Source organism: Tetranychus urticae, chromosome 2 (genome assembly GCF_039701765.1).
Source record: "Tetranychus urticae isolate SD_2017Ah chromosome 2, NJAU_TeUrti_SD_1.0, whole genome shotgun sequence".
Taxonomy (NCBI): domain Eukaryota; kingdom Metazoa; phylum Arthropoda; class Arachnida; order Trombidiformes; family Tetranychidae; genus Tetranychus; species Tetranychus urticae.
This window is the reverse complement of record NC_142959.1, coordinates 2868406-2886187: the sequence shown is the minus strand read 5'-3', so window position 1 is coordinate 2886187 and position 17782 is coordinate 2868406. Positions and strand designations below refer to the sequence as shown.

Below are 17782 nucleotides of genomic sequence, written 5' to 3'. Positions count from 1 at the left end.
TTATAGTAAATATTATCTTTATTAATTTTACATACAAGAAGACTTGAAAAATATGATAATCTCGTAGTGATAAGTTTGTAAAAAGATTCGTATCAGAATTAATAAAAGCTCTCAAAATAGATAGAATAACACAAAAATTTGTTGAGCTGCTGAGTCAGTTTTTGAAGCTTGTATATGTTTATGGCCATAGAAATTGAGAGATCAAAGGCGTAATCAAAGCCATAGAAAGAGACGATAAAATGTTGACCGAGTGATTATTTAGTCTTGGAACCCCACTGATCCATTCAATATTTTGACCGGGTACTTCGACAATCGTTTCAGTGGCACGATTCAAACCAGAAAATTGCAATGTTGCTCCCAATAACGAGTCAATAACTGATCCTAAAAGGCCAGCAATGAGTCCGTAAAAAATAATTGGCCACTGCGGTGGATTAATTGCGAGAATATTTTGGTCCACAGAGCATATTAAAACCAAATAGTAAACAAGTCCAATGACTAATCCTCCCGAAGCTGAAAGTATCAGACCAATCAGAGTAACACCTCCATTTGTACCTTTAGGAACTTTACGCCATGTTGTTATTAATCTAGGATTGTCAGAGCTTAAGGCTAGGCCTAATTCAGAAGCCCATGTATCACCGTTACAGCAAGCAATGCTTCCCATAACTCCAATTGCAAACCATGAAGAATAAAAATTGTCATTTAAATTGATTGGAATTTCTTGGCCAACTCCTTGATAAGACATAAAGACCAGGGCAAATAGAGAAGCCACTCCACCATTACAAATAACCTGAATCCAATTACGACAGCTTGATTTTTCATAATCTGATTCAATTTTACGTTTCAGATGACTTTTATATTTAGTTGCACGAGATGAGGTAAAGAAAAATGTCAACATACAGGCCATAAAACAGGAGTTACTAATTGTAAGGATGAAGCCAACAATGAATGCTTTAACATGGAAAGAGAAAAGAAAAGCCGGTCAGCATAAAAGTAAACATTAGATTTAACAGTAGTAAAAAATTCAGATTGATCAAGATGAATGGAGATGATTATTGTAAGCTATTATTGTATTGATTATTTAAGAGTTATAGCAATAATTACCTTACCAGAAATGGATCCAGTCCAGTTAAGATGTTTTTTGCGATAACCATGAATAACAACCAGGGTAGGAATAAGAAAGGAGAGTAACCATCGTATTGCAGATGGAGATTCGGTAGACAACATAATTATTACTTATCTATACAGATTCTTAAATTATTATTAACCGTGGAAGAACAATTTACCAACAAAACAAAAATTAGGGATAACAGCTTATGCATCTAACTTAAAAAATTGAAAATTGTAGGTTAAAAAATTAAATTAATTTGTAAACAACCCTCTTCATTCTATAGCTGCAGCAAGTGAGTAAAAACTAGTTTGAAGCTTTGTTCTCAAGATGGGAGAATCATCAGCTGATTACAGCGACTTCTGTCAAAGATTGCTAACTTTTGCTGTAAAAAAGGCAAATCTAAATTCAGCAATTCAATTGTTCCTTCAATAAATTTAGCCAGCAATTGAAATAAAATTTTAAATTCATAGCCAAATTTTCTACCTAAATCTCATTAGACCCAGTAAATGATCATTTTTGAAAGCAGTTTCTCGCAATACTGTATACAGCATTCATCATTTAATTCAGCTCTTGCTAGCAATTTAATTTTAGAAGAGCAAAATTAAATGCTGAATATCTTTCCCATTTCAATGTGAAAATCACTGATAAAAAAGCAAAATAAACTGTGATTTATTAAAAAAATAAACATGAAATCTGTATCAATAGACTACAATAACAATCAGTGGATTTGCTTGAATTTTGGTTAAGCTTGGATTTATGATAATTTACCGATTAAATGATATAAATGGTAGAGAAAACTAATACATTTATTATGTACAGTTGTTTATTCGTGCCTCAATTAAATGTGGTTCAAGTTAATGTTTGCATTGTAATAAATGCATTGGCTATCTTCATGGGTTAAATTTTCTGTAACGTGACAATTTTACTCAGTAGGAATGAAAGGTGTCACGTTGTATCCACCGCATCTTCAACTGTTGGTTACCTTCATGTGATCCACTCCATCCTTCCATGGAGTCTATCAAGTGTTCACCTTTCCATGCCTGTTAATATAAACAAGACAACAAACCTTTAAGAAGCAAGTCTCAAATGTTAACTACAGATTCAACGATGAACTTTATTGGATCCAATTTTCAGCCAAACCTTCATTCAAACTCAACCAGTTCAATCAATATGTATCCCGTTTCTGGTCATTCAGCTGAACAGCGTCGTGCTCGGTATAAGGAAACTTGGGATTTCCTTAATAAAAGTGATCTTATTGAAGTTACTCTTAAAACTGCTGATTTATTGAAGCGAAATCAAATGCTCCAGAAAAATATTGACCTGTTAGAAGAGCAAGTTTTCAAAGTTATTCCCAATGCTCGAGTTTTTGACGGATAAACGAGCCAAATGTTCGTTACATTGAAAGTTATCACCTTTGTTTCACTTGTAACCAAACTGGAAGTCAAAGATTCTCCTAAAAGGTAACAAAAAAACTCATTTTTAATCTTAATATACACAATTTAAGACATTTTCACTTCATTCACAGAATAATTTAGCTCAAAATTTTCATCAATTCAGTTTATAAATGATAATCTAAACAAGTTCATTGAATGATTAAAAATTCAATTAGGTTTCGCTTATTAAATTTAGGACTTGAATTAATCCTATCAGTGTGGTGAGACTTTAATAGCAATTTAAAGATGCCGATCTCATTTGAAGAGACTTGAATTCACAATGAAAAAAGACTTAGAACGAGTAAAACAATAACTAATTAGAATAGCTTGATTAATGTTTCAATTTTCAAACCAACATTTCTTGGTAAATTTCAGGTCAAATTTCAATTCCTTGGTAATTAATCACTAAGAATAAAAATGTACTCTAAGCTGATTGATTTGACCAAAAATTAAAATGCTTTTTCATTTTGAATTCAATCAATTTGTCTTGACAATATGAATTGGCTGTAATTTAGATACAGAAGTATGATGTGATTTTGGGTTTTGAGTATTTATTTTTTAGTTGAATTTTTATGGTTTACATTGAACAAATTCAATGATTCCTCTGGTTTCAGTTTCAAAGGGATTGCAAATGGCGATGGTCGTGTTGGTGATGCTTTGATTGTCATAAAACTAGACATTTTACATCACGTTGGCTTAATCATAAAGCTTAAAAAGGACGAACACGTTACTCTACAAAAATTGGCTAAGCAGTTCATCAAGCTTTGTAAGCTGAACCTTTGATCATCGAGTTTATAATCATTTTTGGATCATCTTTTCAGTCTCTTTTGTTTTCTGTCCAATGTTTTTTGGGTTCGCCTAATACTGAAACCTTACTGAAAATTGAATACTCATCATTTGAAAATTAGGTTTCATAGTTGTAGGTTTGAACATTGACAATAGCTCGGACATTTTGTACTCTTAGTAACTCTTTGGCAAGAGTGTTGTTACACGAACCAAGAAATACAACTGAAGACTAAAGATTTAAGAAATTGATTGAAATGCAACCAACAGAGTCTCGATCCAGATCCAGATAATCAAACTTTAAGCTTAATCCTGAGCTAAAAATGATAGATATCTCTGTTGGTCCGTTAAACTACACTCTCACCAAACAATTTTGCTCAACTCTGCTTAATTAACGGAATTTGTTGCTCGGTCTTTTTGCTTTTGGTCCATTTGCTCGAGTTTCAGGTTAGCCAATTTGAGCATTCATTTCTCGAGAAACAATTGATTGATTTGTGTTTGTAGAATCGGAACCATTCTATTGATATAAATTTGTTTATTTTCTTGAAGCTTGAATACTGATTCACCTCATTTTTTAATCAATTTGATAGCAATTTATCATTACAGTTTTTGAATCGACTTTTCGTAAACTTAAAGAGGTTAACTGTTGCTACCTTCCAGTAAAGCCTTTAGACCTTTAGATAATCTGTTTCATTTTTAGATAATTTCATGTGACTAGGAAGGATTCTCACTGGTAACTTAATGAATGAAAAATGGATAGTTCATGGGTAATAGTCTTGTGTCAGTTTCTGTATAGTTTTTCATGAATTCAGGTTGAAATTTTTTGAGAGGCGCATTGCTGTTTCTTGAAGGTTTTTCAGTGATTGATAATTGAATACTAACTCTAGTTTGATAATGACCTTTTTATACTTGGAACTTTGATATTTCTTCTTTTTGTAATTCAAATGTCTTCAGGATTCTTATAAAAGCGATTGTTATAAAACCATAGATTTTTATTGTTTTATAGTTTTTTCAATCATTAGTTGCTTCTCGTCTTTTACTGATCATCAGTTTTCACAAAGTCACATTGTTTTTCATCACCTTTTTATAGTTATGTTGCGAATGTTGATAGCTTAGGCTGTAATGACTTACTTTTGCATTCTTACATGATTAGATCTACAGATTTAGTTGAAGATTAATTTGAGTCAAATTAAAAAGCATAAAGGCCACCTTAAACAACAACTTTTTGCATAACCAAAGATCAATAAAAACACCGTCCATTGATGCTTCTTTGAACTGCTTCTACTGCCATCAATCCTTCAAATTATCGATCCAACATCAAACAAATGCAACTCAATACAAGCTCAGATGTCACATTCTCAAGGTATGATTTTATTAAATCAAACAATTTAAACAACTAATAAACAATCATATTATATTGTATTATAATTCATCATTGAACGGGCTGTTCAATTTCATCATTTTACACTTGGTCAAGTGTTAGTAATAGATGCAAAACACCAACTTTTCTGGATAAAATACAACAGAAATAAAATTAACTAACCAGACATAACCTTACATTAAATTTATTCAGTAATCAAATCAAACATTGAAAAAACGGTTCTCATCATCATCGATTTGTAACATTATACAATAATAAGGATTTGGGTGAAAGGTGAGAGCCATCTATCGGTGTTTTTTTTCTGTATTTAACCCAAAAACAACATCAGATTGAGAAGTTTCCTCAAATGGCTAAAAATATCAGGAATCAATTGATGATTTTATTTCAGACTAATTTTATAATCAGACTACAAGTTGGTTAAGCTATAAAATAAGGCATAAAATGCATGGTTTACCGTAATTTCATTAAAGAGGATGTCGATAAATTTTGGTAATGATAATTGTAAGTTAAAATTTTCCTTTTTGATGCTGATTATTATTAATATACAGTTAATCAAAAGGTAAGAGTTAATACTTATACGATTTTACCTGTTTTAAATTAAACAAAAAGCTATTGTTACTCCCTAAGTGGATCAGGGGTTGAAGACTCCTTAGGAGATAAAAGATGAACATTAAAAAATATCCATTGATTGTCACACGAATTTGCAAATTGGATTAAATGATACTTGATTAGAGATAAATTTGAGTTAAGATGAAGACATGAAGATGAGTAAATAAATCTGGTTCAATTGGACACTTTTTGGTTACAAAATTTTCCAACTTACTTTGTTAAATTAAACAAAATGAAACCTTTCTTTATTGTTTGAATTACGCTCTTCGTATGACCAACAAGTCATCGGTTACTTTAAACCAGAAAAAGTAACCAGTTAAGGTAACCAGTTTACCTGGTTAAGAGGGTTTATTAGAGAGATTGTAAGATTAATAACAATCTTAATTTTGTAATTTATAAAATTGTCCTTTTACGCTGTTGTCGGTTTACTTGTCTTCATAACTGTTGATTCTGATTTCAAATCAATCAATGCTGCATCAATATTCGGTTTTTAAGTATCGATATTAAAATCTTTAAAAGTACCGATATTCGTATTGGGATACTCAATTTAATGTGAGCTTTAATGAGAGAGACAAATATCGATACTGATACAAGCCACAAGTAATTGTTAGTTCGTATTGTAAAACCTCATCCACTTACTAAATTATTGGTATTGATGCAACACAATTCTCAAATTTCTCTATTAAAGATTGTTGCTCATTCATTTTGTGTTAATTATTTATTATTTTAATTATCTTTATTGATTGAATCTTTAAACTAATTGATTCTTCTTTCTGTTCATCTGACACTTGGGTAAATTTTATATGTAAGTGTTCATCTCTTCTCTTCTTCTGTCCAAATCATCTAATAAATTGTTATTGTTATTGTTTTTGTGTTCTTATTTTAGGATTTTTCCCCTTATTATTCAACAATTCAACAACAGTGCTCATCATCATCATCATCATCATTACGATTACCTTCATCAGTCTTACTTTTTAATATCTCTCTGACTCATCACGAGTTCAATCAAATTGGATATTTTGGTTCCAAATAGCATATTTTATGGAAGATTACAAGTATTTATTCAAAATCGTTCTCATAGGAAACGCTGGGGTTGGAAAAACATGCCTTGTTCGTCGATTTGCTCAGGTAATTACCATGATAGTAACATGATAAAGGGATTTAGGAGCTTCATTACCTACAGAGAGTTTTTAGATGCAACTAATCAGATCACTAATCTGTTGTGTCATCGCTTGTTTATCCCGGATCTGTTTATTATCTTATAAAAGAAATTCTGTATTATTCCTACATTAATTTTGCTTTTCTTCTTTTTTCATTACCTTTTAAATCTTTATATTCTCCAGGGTGTATTTCCTAATGTTCAGGGTGCTACCATTGGAGTTGATTTCATGATTAAGTCTTTAATGGTTAACGGTAAGAAAATGAATATAAAGAAATGATTATGAAAATGATGGTTTTAGCCGTTGCAGATCTATTGTTGAATTGACATGTTGAGAATTAAGTTGCAACCTTTTTTTTCTTTCTTTTGTCTTCTTTCTTTTTTGGTTGTCTGCTGACCAGGAAAAGCACATCATTCAATTTGTAGTTGCTGTAACTATCAGCCAACCATAACAACAAGTTCAATGGACCAGGTCAAAGTTTATAGAGATTCGTTTGTTTCGCTTGATGACCTTGGCTCATAATAACAAAGCTAATCAGATGTAATTAAAAGCTGGTCAAAGTCAGTTTGAATCATTTCTAGTTTTTCTGGAATGAGTCATCTAAATAGTCATAATCTGTAACGTCATAAGAATAGTAGACACAATAGAGTGAAAGCAAATTTTTATGCAATTAAATTATGATCAAAATTGCATTGTTTGCAATTTCATTACTTTCTTTATTATCTGTTCAATGAACCACTCTTTTTCACTCTTTATTTTTATCGTAATCTTTAACTTTACTTTTACCGTCCTTCGCTCGTTCAACTTTGAACTAGATTTTAAAGTCAGCCATTTTGCTGATGAGCGTACAGTTCTTTTAGCACTCATTTTGCGTACTGTTATTGAATTTGTTGACTGGTTGAATTCAGTAAGCTACACTTTTCCCATTCACACAACCGTACAACCTGACTACATCTCATTTTAGACTACATTCAATTAACTCATTCAGCTCTCAAAACTTATCGTCCTTTAACATTTAAGTCTCTTTTCTCACTGGCCTCCATCTTTTTCATCTTTCTTAATCATTATTTTATATTTTTTTACTTTTGCAATCAATCTGATCATTTTTTCTTTCTGTCAAGATGTCAAAGTTAAACTTCAAATTTGGGACACCGCTGGCCAGGAACGATTCCGATCGATAACACAAAGCTATTATAGAAGTGCACATTGTTTAATATTGGTTTATGATGTTTTTTCACAATGCTCTTTTGATTCGTTACCACAATGGTGTCGAGATATTGATCAATATGCTGGTGCAGCCATCGCTGGTAAATATTTTCTCATGGTTCTACATTATTGAAGAGTGATATTGAGTGAAACTATACTGTTTTCATGAATTTATCATTCTGAAAGTTTTCCTTCTTCCTACGTTTTTTTTCTCCATTTCAATCATCAACATTCATGAACAAAATGGATGTGTATAACCATAATAACCTTGAGTTAATTAGTATTTACAATTTATTGTCAAAATTTCTTAACTATCCATTAACCATGAGATAACAAGGTGTGTTAGACTTTCCAGTTTTCTGATGTAGTTGAAGATTTGCCATATTCATGTTTCATTTTATAATACTAATCAAATTGCGTGATTAGCTTATTTCTTCCAGGAATCTTTATATTCATTCAAACTTGCCAACTAGCATCTAATTAATTAAATTCTGTTTTCAATTCCGTAACAATTATGCATTTTAACGAAATTAAGTCTTTTTGTTGGCAACGAACGCTGCTTATTTCTTTAGGTCTTTTTTTCTATTCAGCAATTTTTGATTTATAAAATTTATTGTTTTTCTTCTATATATTTAGAGTTTATCATTCTAATCTGATGTATTTTCTTTATGAATTCAATTTACAGGTAACGGCCGTAATGTTCTTAAGGTTCTTGTTGGTAACAAATGTGATAAAGACCGTGAAGTTCCTTTACACATTGCTGAACAATTTGCACACAACAACAATTTCGATTTATTCATGGAAACATCAGCATTAGAGGCTGAAAATGTGGAAAAGTTATTTCGTGAAATTGCTGAAATCCTGGTTAGCCGTAATCAAGAATCAAATGGTGGCACAATGTCGCGCTCTATCACTTCAAATAGCTTTAACCAATCTTCAAAACCATCTAATTGTTTTAATTGTTTTTCAAATTAGTTTTACTAATCGTTTGCTTTTGTTTTTTACACATAATTATTATATGCATTATTTACTGTTTGTTTTTGTGGCAAAAACCAATTCCATTCACTTTGCCTTTTTCAATTTGAATTTTCATTCACCATTCGCTTTTTACTTAAACACAAAACTGTTCATTGTCGCAAAACTCCAGAATCACGAAAAACATACACCAAAAAAACAAAAACCAAAAACTCACCAATAATTATCATCATCATTATCATCGCTATTGTCGTCGTCAACAATTTATGTGGATTCACAAACAGATTTAAATCAACTACAGTTTCAAGTCCACATTTTGCCTTTTTTTCTCAGTTGACTTTCACATTTTGCTGTTACTATCCCGTGATTGACTGATGATTAACATAATCAAATATTAAAACTGTGCTTTAAGAAAAGTCTCACAATATTGTCCATGTATTTTTCAAATTATTAAATCAATCAAAGCAATTATCTAAATGTCAAAGCCTTTCTATCAAAGTAACGAAATTATTCTAAAATGTCATAAAATTAAATAACGAATAAAAAGACAGATTGTTTGTCTTGTAAAAATCACTTCAATTGATTTGAACATTTTTAAAAAACTATGAGAAACTGTGAGTCTAAATGTTAACAACAAATCAAATGCTTCAGCATTCATTATCTAATTGTATGAACAAATAGAAGACGCACATTGAATAAAAACAAGTGTTAATTAACTCCACTGACAATAAGCTCTAAAATCAAAGTTTAAAGATTGAGTAAACAAAAGCGAGATTTCAAATGTAAATTTAAAACAATGTACACGATAAATTAACTAAGCGTACAAATTAAATGCAAATCAGCAGGTAATCACAACAAGGAATTATTTGTTTAATATACAAGTGTATATTAAGTAAATGAAATGAAATTGACTGAGTAACACTGAGTTAGCCAAGAATAAGCCATTAATCAAAGAGTCAACTGATTTTAAAATGTAATTTGAAGCTAATTTAAAACTAACAATATCGAGTCTTGAAGACAATTCAAAAATAAGAGATTTTAAGCAACCGCGAAATTGCAACCAAAGTCGGTGGTAACCTGATAGTGACCTAACTCATTGGTCCAAAAGTAGCCTGAGTTTCGGTAAAAATGAGGGAAAGAGGCAAAAATTTCGAGGATGCTAGGATTCGAACCTAGAATCTCCTGATCCGTAGTCAGGCGCGTTATCCATTGCGCCACATCCCCGTTACCTAAGGTCAAGAAGTAAATTTAGCCCAACAAAGGTACAGCTGATTCAACTGGAACTAAACAGTTGCTAAGATATTTTTATAAGTTAAACTTTACAGATTACTTGAATCCAAATGTAGATGTTAATTTTTAACGATCAACTAAATGGTTACTTAGGTAAGATATAAATTGAAAAAAAACCGTTAATTAGAGGTCAACATGTCACCATTAGTCACCATGTTAAATCAAATTGATGGCAGCACAATACGCAATATTGCTTCTGCTTGGTAACCATAACACTGGTTGGAGACAAAATAAAGAGAGAGGAAAGAGAAAGAGAGTTGGAAGATAAAGAAAAAGAGCCAATTAAACAGTTGAGGTTATCGTCTGGATAATTTTGAATCTTTCAATCTTTGATGTTTCTGCAAGTGTTTTTTTGTTTCGTGATTTCCCGCTCATGATAAAGAGTAACTCTCATTTGTTTGCCTTTGTGTCTTTGAGATCAACGTAATTTGAGCTGAGATTTCAGGTTTAACTTTATAACACAAATATGTTGAGCAAAATAACCAAAGACCAATTTGCCAAATTAACCCAATTAGACCTTTTCTCTGATTGTCTTTTTACTAAGCTTTTTGTTAGTTTTTTCTTCTTTAGACTATTACCAAAAGATTGTCGATTTTTATCCAGTTGTTTTCAGAAGATGAAAATTTAGAGGAAAGTGTGGTCACATGAGAACATGCAAAAGGAGAAAAGAGAAAGAAAATGAATAAGATGAGAAACAATTTTTATATGAGTGTTAAAAGGCTTTTTACTCTATCTCTCGCCATTTTTCATTGCGCTCTCAGGAGTTTTTTGTTTCAATTACAATTTTAGAAGTTTTTTTGTGTTTTGAAGGTAGTTTTTTTTGGTATTATCCGTTAATTCAATTCACGATCCTCTAAGTACCGGTACTCGAACGTGAAATGCTCTTTCTTCCGTTGGCCCCACTTTTCATAATCAAAGTATACATAAGTGCCCTAGTGAAAAATAGAATCATGTTTAGTATTTATAGATAGATAGAATATAACGTAAAGTGAGATGAGTTTATTTTTATTTACCTGCTCATATTCGTCTGTAATTGTTTTTGGTTCCTCGTGACGTTGGAACCACATCATATACTTTGTATGGAAACGCCATGACTGCTTTTTCAAAGCTTTAGCTGCCAGGTACTGCGCCTTTGTACCCTAATTAAACAAAATACAAGATAAAATTGTAGGATTATTTTAGATGCAATAGGCAATAATGAAGGCTGTGATAACAATACTGTTACCTCCATAAAATAAAAAATGAAGAATAATGTCTCAGTTGAGAGTCGATGGAAGAACTCAACAGAATCGCTGTGTTGCAAGGCTTGTTGCGGATAATATGACGGCGTCGGACATGGATTCGGAGGCAGATATGGTCTAATATAGAAGATATGATTAAAAACAATCAAAAGGATAGATAAAGAGAAAATGAAAGAAAATTAGTAAAGAAGTGAGTAAACACATGTTTCTATTGAAAAAAGCGCCAATATAAAAAGATGCATTAAGCCTATGATATGATGATCATATAGATAATAAACGATAGAACAGTAATGACTAATCATTTAACTTACCTTAGCCTCTGAGAATCTACTGGATAAATGGTATGTCTACAAGCAGCCTCAAGCATATGAAGCTGATATAGACATTGTTTAGGTAGCTGTACAGGTCCTAATGGAGCAACACCTAACAACGGTGGAATATGGGCTTCTGACTGATGCATCCCGATTGAACTGGCAGGACTAACGGCTGACGTTGCCGCAGAGGAGGTGAAATTTGATACTGTTGAGGAAACACACGAAGGCATAACCAGGGACTTACTATTACCACTTAATAAACCTATCACTGTTGATGTTGTTGATGTAACTGAGGCATTACTGTTCATTGAGTTTGTGGCAGCTCCTGACATGGATGTGCTTGTCTCAAAAAGATTTGAAGTAGATAAAGAAGTAGCATCGTTCGTAGAATTCTCCAAACCTGCACTAGCAACAGCTTGTTGGGCTATTGATTTAAGTGAGGACATGGATGTTAATTGGTTCACGGGCGCAGAAGTTGTTCCTAAACCTTGCCCAGGTCCTGTGTTGCTTGACTGTTGTTGAGATTGTGATTGTTGTAACTGGGAAGGTACTTTAACACCAAGGCCCCCAGGTACGGATGGTCCATTCATTATCAAAGGGTTATTATTATTATTGTTATTGTTATTGTTGGTGGTGATTGTGTTACTACTACTGTTGTTGCTGCTGGTATTGGAGGTGGCGGTGCTGGTAGTGTTTAGTTGGCTTGTCTGAGAACTAGATGAATTACTCTGATTCCTAGAAGAACCAATCGATTGACTCCATGGGCTTGAAGTAAGTGAGGATAAGGTGACTGTTGTGGATGTTAGTGCTGAGGTAACCGCTGCAGCCATGCTGTAAGATGCTGCAGATATGGTTGTAGTTGTGATACCTGGTAAAAAGAAAAGATCAAAGAGGATTCACTGAGTTTGTTGTTTAAAACAAAAGAAATGGAACCGCTTGCTTTAAATTAAAGATGAAAATTTAATTGAATTAATTAAATAAATAATTAAATTATTAACTTAATCTAAAATAAAGGAAAACTTCACTTTATAATTTAAAGCAATGTCAAAAAAACAATGCTTAAATTGTTCTTCTTTCTCACAGAAGACAATTGTGTAGCAATAAATTTAAACCATGATTTTACTGGTTTGCAAACTATTTTTTTTTCTTCGTTTTTTTATAGATCAAGATAATAATTATCTGGTTTTGCTTTTCCAAATAATCAGTCTTACCATTGATTGAATTAACAGAAGGTGGACTGCTACTGCTGCTGTTACTACTGTTACTGATATTACTGCTGCAACTGCTGGTTCTCGAATTCATTCGAGAGGAAGAACTTTTCTGATTTAGTTCTGCAAGAAAAGATAAAAGAAAATGGAAATTTTGATTTAACGTGAAATAGACGAAATTTGATGATATTTGGAAAAGCTTTTGATCTAGGATTAGGAGCCATGCAAGGGACAAGAAAAAGCAATCTAGATCATTTTTTGAAAAACAAGTGATGAGCACAGAATTAAATAGCACAGTAAATAGTGATGGTGGTCAGAGAAACAAGAACAATAAATTACTAAGCACAAACAATAATGTTAAGGCACAAAGACGGACACAAAATATTAATAATATTGGAATAGAGGTTGAATGAGCAAAATTTCTTAGCACTGTGATTAACGAGTAATAATCAAATCTTCAAATACAAATCTTAAATTATTGAGTCACAATTGAAGACACTTGGAATAAAACTGATGAGACGATGAACTGTGAGCAATATAATTGCGAGCAGAAGATTCACAGTTGTGTTGGTTTTCACTTTTACTATGCACTGTGATGACAATTTCTTACCTGAATATAAAGACGACGTTGTCGATGTCATCGTTGTTGAAGTGTTCAACGTTGTTGTTACTAAAGAAGTTGGTGTGTTTGTGGTAGTAGTTATTGATGTTGTTGCTGATGTAGTTGAGGTTACGGTATTTGTTGAATTTGTCCCTGTTGTTGTGGTTTGGGATGTAGATACTTTGCTCGATGAATTACTCGATGAAACTGAAGGAATTGAGCTACTAACAGATGTAGAGTGAGACCAAACAGGCTGAGGTTTAACATTAGAGGTTCCCGTAGATGAGGAGGATGAAGTTACTAAACAACCATTATTATTGGTGTTATTGGTATTAGAGTTGCTTGTGGAGTTATTCACAGATGTACAACTAGCATTGATATTAGTGCCTGGATTCAAATCAGCTACTCCCTTGGAATGATTGGTCAATCCTGGACTGGGAGCAGGTGAACTTGAAGTTGATGTTGGTGTATAAGAATGAACTGAATTGTTTCCTTCTTCATCACCAGTGGCATTAGAAGAATTTGTTGTTTTAGTTGTTCCACTATCGAATGAAGATGTATGATTCGCAAGGGCTGCTCTACTCTTGGCCAGGTATTCTTGCATGTCATCCAATTCTAAGTCTTCATAAATATATTCATTCTCCTCAAAATCAGGATCTTGTGAAGATTCAATATAATATTCAATGTCATCTTTAATCTTTTTAATCTGATCCACGTCCACTGTACTATTATCCAACATTCTCATAAGAGTTTCTAACTGATTAATATGGTACCGATGTTTTTCTAACCAATTCTTTAATTCCTCATTACGATCCTGTTTTTCTTTATCATTCTTTTTCTTTTTTAAAGCAGCCATGATGGCTTCAATCTCACATTCGAATTGATCTATTTGGATCTTGAGTGCAGCTATTGAATCGGACATCCAATTTGTAATTTCATCCTTTTCTCTTTGTGCTGGATCTAATTTTTGCGCTGCTCCCAGGCCTTCTTTAGAATAAGCCTTAGTTTTGGTCTCCCTCTCTAAAACTTTAAACCTTTCCATTTGAGTCTCTATGAGTTTCCTATCGTCCAAGAGTAATCTTTTATCCTTAATCTCACTAGAGGCAATCCATGATTTAATCTGGTCTCGGAGTCTCTGTAATGAAAGGGAATAATAGAATGTTAAAATTAGTAAAAATTCATATAATATTATATAAGTTCCAATTTATAACTGCTTTATGGTCCGTCACTTGCTTCACTGTGCTTTTATCACTTAATTTTGAAGTATACACATGGCATGAAAATGACAGAAGATAACTTAATTATGCAAGAGTTTTCTAGAGGCAAATACTGCACTATACTACAGTAAACATCACTAATACAGCTAGATATCACTGCACAATTTAATACTGCTAACAGAACGGTGCACAAGCCAGTCTAAAGAAATTTTTTTGTAGATTTCATCATTGACGAAGACCATAAAAGCAATTAAAAATATTGGATGTTTTCTTGGAGATAGCCAGTCTCGGAAGTATTCAAATTTGATGCCAACCTGAAGCTTTTTAATTTCTTTCTTGAGATCAGCTTCATATTTTTCTTTTTGATTAGAGTTAGGGGCATTGTGAGCTTTGTGCCACAAATCCTCAAAGGTTTCCACTCCTTCTTGAACTTTCTTATGGCATCGCTCGATCTCACCTGTACATGTAAAAGATATGAAAAAGAAACGAAGATAATAGTTAAAGATTAGATACATATGCAGAAAATGAAGCAATAGGAGAAGAAAAATGACAGTTCATGAGCATGGTTTGGCAACTGAGTTACCTATCGAAGTAGTGTATTTTGTTGAAAAGGTATAAAACGGAAATACTATATAAATACGAAAGCAAGCTAATTGAACAATGAAGGTAAACCAAGTATCTAATTGAAAGGGGGAAATAGCAAAAAAAGAGAGATGGAAAGAGTGAATGAAATGGACGCTATCCTTTATGTTGAAAAATAAGCAGGTTAACATTGTTACGTGAGCTTGCCTGACCGATCTCCAGAAGCATTGAGTATCGAGATCTTTTGCAAGCATTGACAAGTGAAACAGTATGACTATGTGTCAATTAAAGAATCTAGAACAAGAATAATGAGAACGGATAAATAGACTGATCACAGCAATTGAAACTAAACTTATAAAAAAGATTTAAATGAACCTAAAATGTGAGCCAAACCAGTTGACTGATGATTGAAGCAGTCAGATACCCTATTGTGTTGTGTGTCACAGGTTTTTACATGGAGAAATCACAGGGATTGTGGATACAGCCTAGCTCAAGTAAATGCATTATTAATGAAGTAGCTAGTGGCAATCTCGATGAATAAATAGCATTTATGAATGGAGCTAAGGTAATAGAAAATTAGATGGCTCAAAAGAGTGAAGGAAAAAGAGATTTTATATACACATATACAGTGAAAAGATACAGATCAAGAGTAAATAATGATAGAAAAAAGTAACAGCAAAAGAGACAAAAAGAAAGAGGATGAAAGAGACAAGAGATGAAAACCGTACCTTGAAGTTTTCTTCTATCGGCCATGTTGTTGCTAACATTTGAATGAGAGGATCACAATGGTGTTGATTAAACTTGAGATTTGGACTAATAATTGAAAAAGGCGATTAAACAATTGTAAAATAAACTGGAAAACAAAAAACATACAACATTAATTCATTTTTTCTTACAAAAGAAATAAGAGAGAAAGAAAGAAAGAGTGTAGGTTGTGAGGGACCTTCATCATATTACGATTATTTCACTGTGAGTCTTTCCAATAATGGACTTGCAGTAATGTTAGCTTAACTGGATTCGTTAGATTAACTTTTTTTTAATTTTTGTAGAAAAATTTGATTTAATCAAAATGAAATTTATTAACCACGTTTGCAGCTTTTTACAATTTAATTATTACATATAATCAAAAAGGCCATGAATCGCCAATTTTATATCTATCTTTCTAGTCAAGATACAAGATTTTCCTATTATGTAACTAATATAATAAGATACAAATTGAATCATAAGTTTTCTTTTAATTTGGATTATTTTTCATTATTTCAAAAATGATTTTTATAAGAAATTAATTTAGATGAAAAGAAATTAACATTTGAAAATTAAGATATAAACACAGAATGACATTTATCAGCAATTGTACATTGTTACTGTTTTTTTTCTTCCGCAATGGTTTGAGATGCAAATTGTCCAAGCTCTCGTTAATTCACGATACTGAATTCCAAATGAGTTGAGTTTTAATTAGATTGAAATGATGGCCGAAAAAAGTATCGATCCGAGATTGCTCATCCTCTATCCGATGTAACATTATCTGGAAACTGTGCATCACTGCTATTTTCACCCAACAATGTTGATGTGGTGACGTGAGTTTTTTCTTCATGATTAGTTGAATCATCTTGACTTGTTTCAGAGAATCCGGTGACAGATTGATCATTGTTAACCAAAACATTTGACACTGATGAGAATGATGAGTTAGTGGTTGCATCGTTACGACTCAAACTGTGACTTTTGCCTTTATCTTCAATATTCTCCTTGTTATGAGTAGTTATTGATTTTCCTTTCAAGTTTTTATTTTGAGTAACCTAAAAGTTCAGTAGAAACAGAGAAACAAAAACATTAGTAAATATTCGTAAAAAAGGACATTGAATAATAATAATCGATAACAAAAATTGGACATACAGTGTCATAATTAGTAACTGGTACCCATTTGAAAATTTTCATAGAAGTATCTCCAATAGTCACCCATTTCTTTTCCCTGGAAGAATATACGATAAGAAGACATTAGGAATAGCTCAAAATAGACGGATGAAAATACACAAATATCGAGATAAAGTGCACACAATTTTGAATATGTAAATAAGATTTAATGTCATAAAGCGTAATGTATTTACCATTTTCTAACCTTATCCTTGACAAGCATCGCTCTTTTCATGTCATCCTTGGCCCGGCTTCGGGTATCAGCTCTTAAAGATCGTGAAATCATGTTCAAAAATTTATCCAAACCTTAAATAACGCTTGAAAGACAAATTAAAGAGACAATAATAAACACGAAGAAAAAAATGGATCACAACAAAATCAGAAAATCTCAAAACTCTTAAATGAGATGTTGAGCTGCTTAAGCGAATGAGTTATTTTCACTTCTGCCATTCGATACTAAGACAGGCACAATTCAGTTCGATAATGATCAATCAAATACTCATGATTCTTGGAATAAAAATCAGAAACTTTCATGAGACTTTTTTCACACATATTAGTTGCAAAAAAATTGAAATGGTCTCTAGAAAATCGATTAAAACACAAAACAATCAAATTTTCGTGAAAATAGCCCAAGATGACTATTTATACTGATCCATTTCCTTTTGAAAAAGGAGGAAAAGGCCTCGTGCTGCCATCTATTGGAAACCTGACTTGGGTCATTGATTTTTTGAATTAAATAAAATTTTTGGTTATTTTAATTGTT

The 17782-nt window shown here is 32.2% G+C and overlaps 4 protein-coding genes and 1 non-coding gene across 11 annotated transcripts; 1 reads left to right on the top strand and 4 right to left on the bottom strand.

Annotated features, from left to right (window-relative positions):
• On the bottom strand, positions 1-1401 carry LOC107363808 (transmembrane protein 19). 2 transcript variants are annotated; one of them, XM_015931077.3, is made up of 2 exons: positions 1102-1401; positions 1-948 (listed from the first exon to the last, which is right to left on the bottom strand). In XM_015931077.3, the coding sequence occupies exon 2, from the start codon at positions 902-904 to the stop codon at positions 179-181; it is 726 nt and encodes a 241-aa protein (XP_015786563.1). In that variant the 5' UTR covers positions 905-948; positions 1102-1401; the 3' UTR covers positions 1-178. The 2 variants fall into 2 exon arrangements, with proteins under 2 accessions (XP_015786563.1, XP_015786562.1); XM_015931076.3 differs by having other exon boundaries at positions 1107-1401.
• Positions 1402-1928: 527 nt separating this feature from the next.
• Positions 1929-9126, top strand: Rab30 (RAS oncogene family member Rab30). Its single transcript, XM_015931002.3, has 6 exons — positions 1929-2568; positions 3156-6119; positions 6201-6442; positions 6658-6727; positions 7596-7781; positions 8366-9126. The coding sequence occupies exons 3-6, from the start codon at positions 6356-6358 to the stop codon at positions 8653-8655; spliced, it is 633 nt and encodes a 210-aa protein (XP_015786488.1). The 5' UTR covers positions 1929-2568; positions 3156-6119; positions 6201-6355; the 3' UTR covers positions 8656-9126.
• A 680-nt stretch (positions 9127-9806) lies between these two features.
• TRNAR-ACG (transfer RNA arginine (anticodon ACG)) lies at positions 9807-9879 on the bottom strand. Its single transcript has one exon. It is a non-coding gene; the product is annotated as a tRNA-Arg (tRNA).
• Positions 9880-9918: 39 nt separating this feature from the next.
• On the bottom strand, positions 9919-15995 carry Not3 (CCR4-associated factor Not3). Of its 6 annotated transcripts, none has more exons than XR_001568968.3 (9): positions 15837-15995; positions 14841-14983; positions 13319-14444; positions 12712-12831; positions 11498-12368; positions 11171-11303; positions 10959-11084; positions 10674-10877; positions 9919-10516 (listed from the first exon to the last, which is right to left on the bottom strand). XR_001568968.3 is itself a non-coding variant. In XM_015930980.2 (8 exons), the coding sequence occupies exons 1-8, from the start codon at positions 15859-15861 to the stop codon at positions 10779-10781; spliced, it is 2643 nt and encodes an 880-aa protein (XP_015786466.1). In that variant the 5' UTR covers positions 15862-15995; the 3' UTR covers positions 10644-10778. The 6 variants fall into 6 exon arrangements, 2 of the variants coding, with proteins under 2 accessions (XP_015786466.1, XP_015786468.1); XR_001568969.3 differs by having other exon boundaries at positions 10727-10877; XR_016199305.1 differs by lacking the exon at positions 12712-12831.
• Positions 15996-16323: 328 nt separating this feature from the next.
• On the bottom strand, positions 16324-17408 carry BCL7-like (chromatin remodeling complex subunit BCL7B-like protein). Its single transcript, XM_015930721.3, has 3 exons — positions 17214-17408; positions 17002-17077; positions 16324-16904 (listed from the first exon to the last, which is right to left on the bottom strand). The coding sequence occupies exons 1-3, from the start codon at positions 17303-17305 to the stop codon at positions 16608-16610; spliced, it is 465 nt and encodes a 154-aa protein (XP_015786207.1). The 5' UTR covers positions 17306-17408; the 3' UTR covers positions 16324-16607.
• Positions 17409-17782: the final 374 nt, after the last annotated feature.

Bases quoted from the DNA above. Each gene is read 5' to 3' on its own strand.
- Not3 (XM_015930980.2), bottom strand. From the start codon at position 15,861: ATGGCCGATAGAAGAAAACTTCAAG. The intron at 12,369-12,711 runs GTAAGACTGATT...TCTTTTTACCAG, and splicing joins TTCTGTTAATTCAATCAATG to GTATCACAACTACAACCATA. The intron at 11,304-11,497 runs GTAAGTTAAATG...CTTCTATATTAG, and splicing joins GTAGATTCTCAGAGGCTAAG to ACCATATCTGCCTCCGAATC.
- LOC107363808 (XM_015931076.3), bottom strand. From the start codon at position 1,224: ATGTTGTCTACCGAATCTCCATCTGCAATACGATGGTTACTCTCCTTT. The intron at 949-1,106 runs GTAAGGTAATTA...TCCATGTTAAAG, and splicing joins CTGGACTGGATCCATTTCTG to CATTCATTGTTGGCTTCATC.
- BCL7-like (XM_015930721.3), bottom strand. From the start codon at position 17,305: ATGATTTCACGATCTTTAAGAGCTGATACCCGAAGCCGGGCCAAGGAT. The intron at 17,078-17,213 runs GTAAATACATTA...ATATTCTTCCAG, and splicing joins AAGGATAAGGTTAGAAAATG to GGAAAAGAAATGGGTGACTA. The intron at 16,905-17,001 runs GTATGTCCAATT...CTGAACTTTTAG, and splicing joins CAGTTACTAATTATGACACT to GTTACTCAAAATAAAAACTT.
- Rab30 (XM_015931002.3), top strand. From the start codon at position 6,356: ATGGAAGATTACAAGTATTTATTCAAAATCGTTCTCATAGGAAACGCT. The intron at 6,728-7,595 runs GTAAGAAAATGA...CTTTCTGTCAAG, and splicing joins TAAGTCTTTAATGGTTAACG to ATGTCAAAGTTAAACTTCAA. The intron at 7,782-8,365 runs GTAAATATTTTC...TTCAATTTACAG, and splicing joins TGCTGGTGCAGCCATCGCTG to GTAACGGCCGTAATGTTCTT.